Genomic DNA, 11,233 nt, shown 5'->3' on the forward strand with positions numbered 1-11,233 from the left:
CCTTGAATTGTCTAGGAGAGAGTCTAAACGGAGTGAGTAAGGATTAGAGTGACAACCCTTTGAGCATTGTTGTGGTGCCTAGACACTTTGCACGATAACAAAGCGTTTGGAAATGATTTTGGTTTGTGAATATAGTTATAAAGGGAAATAGTTCTGAAGTCATCGAAAATATTTAGAGTCATTAGATTTGGGAATGGGGACAATGAAGGTGGAGTTGAAAGATGGATGGATGTGACCAACAGGTAGATATTATTCAACAATCCCTAGAAGGTCATATTTCAGCTAATTCATAAAATATCGTGAAGAATTTTATCAATAAACTATCAGGCCCAAGGCATTTTTTCTTCTAAAATCCATGTAGGATACCCTAAAGTTCAGATTATGTCAAAGGATCCATGAGATCCCTATTTTCCTCAAGGTCAGCAAACCGGGGGAAAGAAAGTGCAGCTCTAATGATCTCGACAATAGACAAGTTTTGTTGGGCATGAAACATATTTTTGAAATGGTTTACTCAAAGCCTGGTTAAATCATCAAAAGTAGAAACCTTTCCTCCAGAAGGATCATCCAACTCCAAGACTATAATAAGAATTTTGCGTCCCTTGGAAAAAAATTTAAAAAAAATTGTGTTATCATCGCTACCCTAAAGCCAAGTGGCCTTTTTTTTAGCCTCCGTTCTTCTCCTCTATCAATGAGAATTCACGTTCTCTCGTTATCGAGGGCATCAATCCTCTATCTAACATCATTAATTGCATATCCCCCACTATCCACATCCTCCAAGTTGTAGAGATATCCTTACACTTGTCTAAAAGATTCATCATCCTTAATATTTTTCAGACGTGCCCATTGAATCGAGGCCTTCTTTCTCTTTTTAATATTGGCAGTGAATTGGGCCACTTTTGAGTCCCACAATGTTTTGGTCGAAGTGAGACCAATTGTCAGATATAAGTTGCATGTATTCTTCATCTTTTAACCATGTGGAGCAGAACTTGAAGGGGCTTTCGGGTTTGTTTTGTGTTGCTCGAAGCTCGAAGAATATGAGGTGGTGGTTTGATCCCCCACCGAAGCAACTCCATTGAGGTAACAAAGAAACATCTCTAGTAAAAGCTTTTACAAGCACTATTCAATCAATTTTGCAGGGAACCCAATGATCACTAGTTCGTCGGTTTCTCCATGGGTCAAAAATTTAACAAATCAACATCACAAAGCTTGTTTGTATCCAGTAATTGTTTCAAGAAACCTAGAAAGCAATCAAGATGTGAGTGAGGACCCTATATCTCAGATGGACTAAGAGAGAAATTTAGGTCTCCTTCGATAACCAATTTTTCGTTTTGCATAAAATATTTCTTCATTAAGTTGTTCTAGAATAGGGGCCTTTCCAAGCAAAGGCCATAAATATTAATTATGGTCAGAGTCATCTTAAGGTCAATGGAGGAGATTTATGCTCCCATCATCAAGTCGGTGTCCCGTATTAAGGATTTTTAAAGTATTTAGATTAAAACCCATAGTGAAGCCCCCAAAGCATCCCTTGGCATCTGAGGTAGTGAAATTCCATCCACGAAACCTAGATTCGAGTACTTTAGATTTCGATTAATTGTCCCCTAGGGTTTCTTGTAGAAGGATGATATTAGGTTTTATAGAGTGAATGGGGGTTTTAAGAGCCATTTTTTTGGACAGATGGGATAGGCCCCTACAACTAAATGATAGAACCATCATGGTGCAACATCCTCAACAAGGCATTATGCTCTAAGGACCCATTCTATTTGTTTCTTTTCCCTTCTTCCACCTCCAAATTTTCCATGTGTTTGGATTTCAAAATTGAGGATTTACGCCCCTGTGTTTTCTTCCCACCCTTAGTAGGGGGAACCTTTCTGAGATTATCGAAACCCTTAAGGGTGTTTCCCTTCCCACCCGTGGATCGAAGGTTGTAGGGTTTAACTGAGGTCAATGGGATTGACATAGATGGTGAAACAAATGAGTTATGAGTTGAATTGTGGATCTTAGTTCGAGGGATTGGGGAGGTGGTCCTATCAATTTTTGGTGCATACAGAGAATTGTGATGCATAATTGAGTCATTCATTTCAAGATAGGATAAGGAGTTAATAATATTAGAAACCAAAGGAGGATAAGAAACAATACCTGGGAGAGAGGCCTCGTTTGCTGTCGACATCCCCTTGAGGTCTCTGACTCCAGGATTTTGCAACAAAGAGTCCAGCTCCATCAATTATTCTCCTTGTGATTCTATATCAATTGAGGCCACTTTAACTGTCACATTACGCATGACCCTTTTTAACGACGGTCACATGGCTTCCTCCCTATCTATATCCCTAGTAGCAGAAGTTTGATAGCCTTTTTCAGACCTCGACCTACCCATTCCGTCAATACTCTTTTGGCCCTACTTGCCCATGAAAGTGGTGGGACATTCTTTGAGTAGGTTCCCAATTTTATGGTACCAACAATAACAGAAGGGAAAACCCTCATAGTTGAGGGTTTGAACGCATTGGAATCACCTAAAGTTGATTAGAGCTCATCCAAGAAACCCTCCCTAGGTTTCAATTTACCCAAAATATAGGCCAAGGACCCTCTTCTGGTCTGTTTGAAGGAAATATCTGCCTCTAGGTAAGTGAAAAGATTTTCGCTGTTTCATTTAAACATTTTGGGAGTCCACAACTATGGAAGGAGACTAGGCAGCCTGACCCATACCTGAACCAGGTCGAGTTTTCCACGCAAGGCATCAAATAATGGATGCCATTTCTTCAAAATATTAGAGATAGACTTTATGCACCATACCTTATTTAAAACCTTGCAAGCTTCCTTGCTAGAGTGGAAAATTTCCATGAATCATTTGTGAATAAGAGTTGTAACTTTTGGAGGGGAGTTCACTAGGTATTTCCATGCTACGTTCTCCCATTCTTGCAAGAAATATTGGGGGTTTTTACGGCTTCTCACTATTCCCACAATCACTTTTTTGGAGGTTTCCATAATCCTGTCAAGCAAAACTGAATCTCCTACAACCAAGTTGTGGTTTACTCCTTTTGTTTGAGGGCCTTTCCCTTTTTATTTTTGGAAGTTTGATTTTCCCCTTAACCCGCACTTCCAGACCCACTTAGGATTTTTATGTCTTTGTAAGTCAAAACTCGAGTATTCTCCACTTGCACATGTATTTCCTCCACATTAGGGTTTCCATGAATGAGTGGGTTGGGCTGTTGAGATACCTCCTAAGGCTAAAGAGGCTAAGGGACAATGCCTCTGCTTCTTTTCTCTTCAGACACTGGTTGTAGATGGGTTGGATGTGGCTATGCTTTGGGGGTCACATTCATAAAGTTTGCAATCTCCTCTTCGTCTACAGTCAGATAGTCGATAGAGTTAGAATTTGCAACAAATGGGATGCGCTCAACAGCTAGTGTGTGGGCTTCATATGAGGGCATAAAGGGGATAACAGTTTCCGGCCATGATTTTGAGGGTATTGATGTTTAACCATATCATCGATCTTGGTTGTATCATCAATCTCAGTTGTGCATTTTGGCTGCGAGGTGCCCAAATAGTGAAAGTAGGCTCCAAATCAATCGGGTCTTCCAGAAATTCGACCAGGTCATCCTCCGACTCGACAAGATATTTCTCCCTGTCGGTCGTAGCGAGGCCTTGAGAAGTATCGTTTCTCGCAGACTTTTCTTCAGCTGCTAACCATAGTGTAAACTTGAAACCTCTCAAAATGTCAACCGTAAAAAACTCGAAAACCGCAGAGCTCCCATCGTGTCCACTTTTCCTTCATCTCACATATTAAAATAATGTTATATTAATTTTAAATAATATAATTTTGTTGGTTACAATATTAGATTTAATATTTTACATATTAAAATAATGTTTGAGTATTTAATTCATTCATAATATAATGCATTTATAAGTCTAAATTAATTGATTTGTGTAAAATTGTAATAGGTTGAGTTTAAGGTATTGTCTCCTCCTTCTATAACTTTTTTAATTCTCTTGTTAATACTCTTCATCATTCTAATGTAGATACTTTAATTTTGGAACTTATAGATTTACACCACTTAGTCAAGAATCTTACATCTATTTTTGAAAAGTTAGAAGCTAAAAATTTTCTTTCTATTTTTAAAAAAATGTTGTGTTTTTAAATATAAATTTTGGTTAATATAATATTTTTTTATTACATCGAGAAACTCTTTTTAACCTATATGCAAGAGATAGTGTTATATCTTGTGCGCCAAACATTTTGACTCTAATAAAAATAAAAATTAAATTAAATTAAAAGATTAATGTAATTTAATGTAAACATTTTAACTTTGTCAAAATAAAATAAAAATAAATCTATGTTAAAATAAAAATTTAGTCATATTATTAATTTTTGTAGATTAGTTAAGGTAAATTTGACCTGGTAGATCAGTGGTTTTTGAGCTCTAGACTTATGAAAACCCATGGTATTCATGTGGAATATCTATTTAAAGAGGAGAATCAAATCTCTTGAAATAGAAATATCTTAAGATGCAAAAAAATTGATCAGTCTAAACTCTTGGTAAATTCATAATTAAAATAAATCTACAATAATTATGATTTAAAAAATATATATATTAAATTAAAAAATTAATATCTCTAAATATGTGATAAATTTAATTTAAAATAAATATTTTTACATTAAATTAAAAATCAATAAAATAAGCTTTTTAAATTAAACTAAACCCTCATAATTTAAGGATAGGTTTTATTTTCGTTTCACATTGTTTTCATGGAATTATTTATCTCCTTTGAATCATGTGCCTTATCTTCATTGATATTTAATGGTTCTCTAGTGTTTTTAATGTGTAGCGATTTGTAAATTTTAATATAAGAATCTGTATGAAATACTAAAATAATATTTAATAAATAAATAATTTATATTTATAAAAAAATAAAAATACAGTAAATATAATATTTATTTAAAGGTTATTATTATTATTTTATTTTATTTAAATTTATTTTAAATGATTAGAAATTTGATTCAAAAAAATATTTCAATTAATTTTAAATTAAAAAAACATATTTGAACAAATTAAAAAAAAAAACATATTTGAACAAATTTGATTTCTCTAAAATATTAAATTTAAGATATATATCTTTTAAATTAATTTTTTTTTTCAAAATTTAATAGGTATGCCATTATTATGAATGTTGAAATTTAAAGAATTAGATAAGAGAGAGATCCAACGTGGTTTCCAACCCACACGAGATCACTTGTGAAGCGTATGTTCAAGGGAATGGTTTCTAGATTGTTCTAAGATATGTGGTTAGTCAACTACATCACCTCATGAAATCAGAGGGCATGCCAACTATTAGATATCCCAACATTCATAGTGAGATAATAAAATTAGATTAATCTAATGGTAGTGGTTAGGATATATGGCTATGCTTATTATTGTATTTAGGCGATAATTTAAGTGCAATTTTGGTTTTAATAAAGAATTGGATTTTATTTCTTTTTAATGGTGGATTTCATAAAAGTGAATGTATAAGTTTTGTAGGAAAAATTTATTATGGTTTTTTTATTTTAAATTTCTTTTATAAAATTAGAATTTTCTATGGGCTTTCTCTCTTATGGGGAATTTTTATCTTGGTTTTTTTTGTATGGTTAACATACAAGGTTTTGTTGCTTTAGTTTTGTCTCTTTAATTCTATTAACTTTCTATGCTTATTGTTAAATGGTTCATGCATCTAAATAGATTCTTAATCTTAGTGTTTGAGATTCTCTGTAGTAGGGTAGTGCATCCTTGTGTTATTGGTATCGAGTATCCTTTCCTATTGTGATTATGGATTCTAGGAATTTATGGTGCTATTACTTGTCTTGCTTCTCACTATTTTCTATTATACTTTGTGGAGGTCTCATTCAACTCCTCTGTTCTCCCATGGTACTTCCCAATTAGTAAAGTCACCCTCTTATAGGCCTTTCTACCACTCTATCTCTCGTTTCTCCTTCTCAAAACAACATGTTTCACCATGCTTCAAGCTCCAGGATCTACCGATAGCAGAAGAATAAGCTCATGGCTTCCCTCAATGTCCATAGGAAAACAAGGAGGAGAACATTCAACATCATTATACTTCCAATTAACCCCTCATGGGATAAGAAGGGAAATTCATGATGCTAAGAGGGAAGCTTGAATAGAAAGAAGATTCATTTCATATTTAGAGGAAGAGTAGGAGATTGGGGGATGGATCCCCGATACTTGAAACACAAGGACAAAGAAAACTAGGTAATAATTGAAATTTACTAGCAACTAAAACAATTATAAGGAAGATACTAATAGAACACTTTGAGGCTCAATAAGAAATGTCACTATGTAGAGAAAAATGTTCTTTTACACTTGAGAAAATTGGATGAAAAGCTCACTCTGCTTGCTAAAAGATTGAAGACATGGAGTCCACCATCTAGGTCAACTCCCCCTCCAATTAAATGATATTAAACTAGCTTACATTATTTTTAACCACAATAGCCTAAAGGTCAACTCCCCCTCCAATTAAATGATATTAAACTAGTTTACATTATTTTTTAACCACAATAGCCTAACTATTAATATAGTGAAGGAAAAAAAACCAGTTATGTAATAGTTTATTAGACAATTAGTTTATGTTATTACACTGAGTGTTTATTTTCAAATAGAGCTTTAATATTTCAATTTAATTACCAATCATTATTAGGTGGATGGTAGAGATCTGACCTTTGCAAAATATTCTAGGATATTCTTAATAGTATACACAAATTAAAGGTTGAGATTTATCTCCAAAATACTTATGTCATTTATACCCTTTTAATTAATTTGATTAAGTGAAAAATGTTCACATAAACAAGTGTAATATGCAATACATTAAAGTGGGGATGAATCTGGGTGGTTAAGAATCTTGTTGCATGTTTTTTTAAAATGTATATATGTTCAATTTATATATTATTTCTTTTTATAATAATAATAATAAAGTTATAATTTAGTTAATTTTTATGGAATTTTTAAAATTTTAGCAATGAAATGAATCATAAAGTGTTTTGATGCTTATCATCTACTAGTGTGTATAGATGTTTACCAAACATTTAATTTATATGGCTGCACTAGTTTAATTAATTTTATGACTATATATAAATATATTTAAATAATTAAAATTTGATTCTCCGAATGACAAACCACCTAACTAAAATAGAACAATATACTTTTTTATATAACTAATATAAAGTATTAACTAGCAATTGTACCAAAAGGTACAAAGAGAGGCCGATAGATTTATGAAGTTGGAATTGTTGAATTTTTATAAAAGGTCGGGCCACCTTTGATATTGTACAATTTATTAAATATGAAATAGAGTAAAAGATATAGGAGACAATACAGACTGGGAATGTAAGATCTTTATACTGGAAGTGAAAAAGAGAACAAAGCAGCATGTCAAAGCAGAAATACTTAAAGAAAAGCACAAGACTTTCTATTCATTCACATGTATTTAAAAATGCTGACATGACTGAAGCAGAAAAGAAGAGAATTTGAAAATTTCATGTAAATGTATTTTATTTTAAAAACAAACAACTAACCACTCTATAAATGTCATTGCAGAAGCCCATGTAAGGTAAACATATTCCTATATAAATTTTTTGAAAAAAGAAACAAAGATAACTTAATGTGAGTAGCATAACATCTAGCATTCCATGAACAATAGAAACCACACTCAAAAGCCCAAATCTATGTAAACTGAGTTTTTTTATTAAAATTGTAGGTACAAAAAAACTTATGACACTCCATAACTATGCATCATGTTTGGTGAAACATAGTAAACTTATTACACTTGAATACTTCTAAATATTTTACTTGGTATTGTGTGTTTATCACAAGCAATTATACAGGAGATAGTTAAATGCTTTGCAATGTATTTTTTGAAATTTTACATATGGTCTACACATAGAGACATGTTTGGTAGCTAACATATACAATACAATTAAATCTAGTACAACCTACCCCATACACTGAAACTCTCTTCAACTAAAATTGATGTGTTGTCCATCAAATTTCTACAATCTACAGACAAGTGAACCTTTCACAAAATTCTGTAGTTGCATTCACAAGTACACCCTCGCCCTATGGAGATGCAAACTTATCTCTGTTTTTCTGACGTACCCATTATCAACTAAACATGACTTGTGCTTTGTCATGTTTGTGATATTCAAGACTTACAAGTTACAAGTCATTTGTGCAGAAATTCTCACTGCACATGACCTTCTGCTTAAAAATATTCATAATACAACATTACAGACTAAGTCCAACTCAAAACCAATTCCAAATACAATCTATCTAAGGGTCACATTGTGCTTTCCATTCCACATTAGTACTCTGTTTTGGATGGCGTTGCAAACAAGACAGAAAATAAACAAGAATCCTAATTCCAATGGCCCACCATTAACTATCAAGAAAAAGCTATGAACCCTTAAGTGGGATTTAGATCGTCAAACATGGACGCCCATGACCAAATCCTGCCACTATTAGCAGGTGAAACTCGATCATTACACTGAGGAGTACAGCCGCGAAAATCCTCTGGCTCGGCTTTCAATCTCAAGGGACTTTTCTTCTTCTTAGCATCCCCGCTCCCAAAAACCACCGCCTCCCCATTCTTAAGAGCCAAAGTAGGCAGTATCTCGCCCAAAAGCCTATAGCTGTGATTTCCTCTGCAAAATATCTTCGAAGCTAAGACATACAGAGTCAGATCCGAAGGTGGTGGCGGGCTGAGAAAACCGCGAACAAATCTCCAAACACGGCACTTCGTTTTCTTTAAAGAAATGTCAACATGAAATGGATACCAAGATTCTCATACAATACCAACAAAGAATATATGGGGTTGATAATAACACACATATCATGTAATTAACTAGTATCTGTTACTGATACCATAATGTTAGGAAGATTATATGGAAATCGTAGTACTTAATAGAGGTATCACTATTCTTATCTTATGACATGAACCCTTAGCTAATACGATAGACTGAGCTAAATATGTAACCATGTTTAAGCTGATCGAGTAAGAGTTATGTTGGAACTAGTATCGCAGGATTTTTTCCAGGCGTAGTGTTTCCCATTTTAACAGAACAAAATATTTTAAAAATGCCATAAATATTAAAAGATATAAAGTAAAGAATATGCACCTGAACATCAAAGACATCACCCCACCCTCAGACCTGAACCAGAATTCCAAACTAACCATAGAATTGAATATGTTATTCATCATGGAAGAGTATGCAGTAATAAATATTTTTTTGCTCTGTCAGCAAATGACGCCAAATAAAAAATTTAATGATGTGATCAAGCTCTGCTAAGGGGAAGCTGATCTCACTGCTCAGTCTCCGAACGGTTTTTAAATAAACCAAATGGAACTCTAGGTAACCTTAACGAAACCATAAATCACTACTATTATAACCTATATTGTCTGGTTTTTCTACTCGGATCAGGGATGGAGAGTCACCCGCAGTCCATTCTTGATGAAGGGACTGAGCCCCAACTTCGGTGCAGCAACAACATTCTCATCCGCCAATTTGAGACGATATCGAGACAATATAGAAGCCGCCACCCATTTCATCTAAAGATAAGCAAAATCCTTCCCTAGACACACCCTTGGTCGTGCACTGAAAACTGGGAATTTAAAACCATCTTGTGAAGTAAACACTCCATCCTGGAGCCATCTCTCAAGCTTGAACTCTCTGCAATATTTTCCCCATATCTTCTCCATTCTCCCCATGGAATAAATGGCCTGGAGAACGACTATTCCCTTCTTCAAAACTCTCCCGGCGGGCAATATGAGGTCGTCTTCAGCCAACTCTTTGACATTCAGCGGAACGGGCAGGTATAGCCTTAAGGTTTCAGACAGCGCAACATGCAAATAATGCATCTCTTTGAGATCCTCCGTGACAAAACCCTTGTGGGAATTGTAATCATTATCTGATGGTGACAGATTGAAGATCCGTCAGATTTCTAGCAGTATCTTTTCTTCAACATATGGGTGTTGGATGAGAAGCCAAAAGAACCAGGAGAGCGCAGCAGAAGTAGTGTCCCACCCTGCAAGCACGAAGTTTATACACATATCTCGAAGATCTCTATCAGATAACAAAGCGTGGCCATCATCGTTGAAACGCATTTGCATGAGATTAGACAACGTAACAACCCACGGATGACTGGTACCACTCGCGAGTTCTTCTCGTCCGTGTACAATTATTTGCTCAACAAATTTGTCAATGGTTCGCAGAGACCCCTGGAGCTTTGCTTCAACTCTGATGCCCAACAACTTCATTGCCTTCCATACAGGGAAAGGCGTAATGAATCTATAGGCGGTGGCTTCAGTTGCTTCGTGAAATGCTTTCTCGACCTCAAAATCTAAAATATCTTCCACAGTGAAAATATCTTCAAGAGATAAAAGAATTGGAAAAAGCAGTAATGCAACTCAAAGGGCCAGGTTCAATGCACAGCAGAACTGGAGGTGAAAAGAAAGCAACTCATATATTTGGAAAAAGCAGCGAACTTCAAATAAACGGTTGAAACTGTCAAACTTGATCAAACGGTTCAGGTTAAAAGTGTTGACAATTGTTGATGCATAGGAAGGCCTATCGGCCTAATTAAGTAAATACACAAATAAATCAATATTTTTAAATTAAAACAAATTTTTAGTCATCTAAATTTTTTAGTTGAATCTACTTAGAATCTCACATAAATTAGTTAGAATCATAAATTTGAATAATATTATTAAATAATCTAAATATTCCACATACATTAAATTCATTTATATATTTAAAATACATTTAAAACATTAAAAAAATCACAATCACCTTAAATTTTTTATCACCAAATTAAAGATATATGTATATAAATATATATATATATATATAATTTAAATATTTTAAATATGTCATATATATATATACATCAAAATTAGATTTTAAATAATAAAAATTAATTTCAAAATATACAAATTCTTAGTTGCAATTTTTCAAATTTACTTTAATTCACGGATGGTTTTTCTCTTTTCCGTTATGAGCCTTGTCCTCTATAACAGCCTTTGCATTTCACTTTTTCTAATTTAATGACTTGACAGTCGCTCGTCCTGGTACACTTCTATGTTGGAAATTTAATACTTTTGATTGAAACCTGTAATTTTATGTGAACTTTCCCGTACTTGTACTTCACATATTTTAAAATCGAACCTACTTTCCCCTTAAATTTAATGTATCTAA

The 11,233-nt window shown here is 33.8% G+C and overlaps 1 protein-coding gene across 1 annotated transcript; it reads right to left on the reverse strand.

Annotated features, from left to right (window-relative positions):
• Positions 1 to 8,445: 8,445 nt before the first annotated feature.
• On the reverse strand, positions 8,446 to 10,296 carry LOC149177765 (cytochrome P450 86B1-like). The gene is made up of 3 exons (XM_089421880.1): positions 10,086 to 10,296; positions 9,622 to 9,947; positions 8,446 to 8,784 (listed from the first exon to the last, which is right to left on the reverse strand). The coding sequence occupies exons 1-3, from the start codon at positions 10,294 to 10,296 to the stop codon at positions 8,446 to 8,448; spliced, it is 876 nt and encodes a 291-aa protein (XP_089278006.1).
• Positions 10,297 to 11,233: the final 937 nt, after the last annotated feature.

The sequence above is a fragment of the Pinus tabuliformis genome, chromosome 4_1, assembly GCF_031772625.1.
Source record: "Pinus tabuliformis cultivar Carrire ecotype Pingquan chromosome 4_1, CPIR1, whole genome shotgun sequence".
Lineage (NCBI taxonomy): Eukaryota > Viridiplantae > Streptophyta > Pinopsida > Pinales > Pinaceae > Pinus > Pinus tabuliformis.

Coding starts and splice junctions, on each gene's coding strand:
- LOC149177765 (XM_089421880.1), bottom strand. CDS start 10,296: ATGAAGTTGTTGGGCATCAGAGTTGAAGCAAAGCTCCAGGGGTCTCTG. Junction 9,948..10,085: donor TAGAGATCTTCGAGATATGT/GTATAAACTTCG, acceptor TGTCACCATCAG/ATAATGATTACAATTCCCAC. Junction 8,785..9,621: donor TTTTCAGTGCACGACCAAGG/GTGTGTCTAGGG, acceptor ATTTCTTTAAAG/AAAACGAAGTGCCGTGTTTG.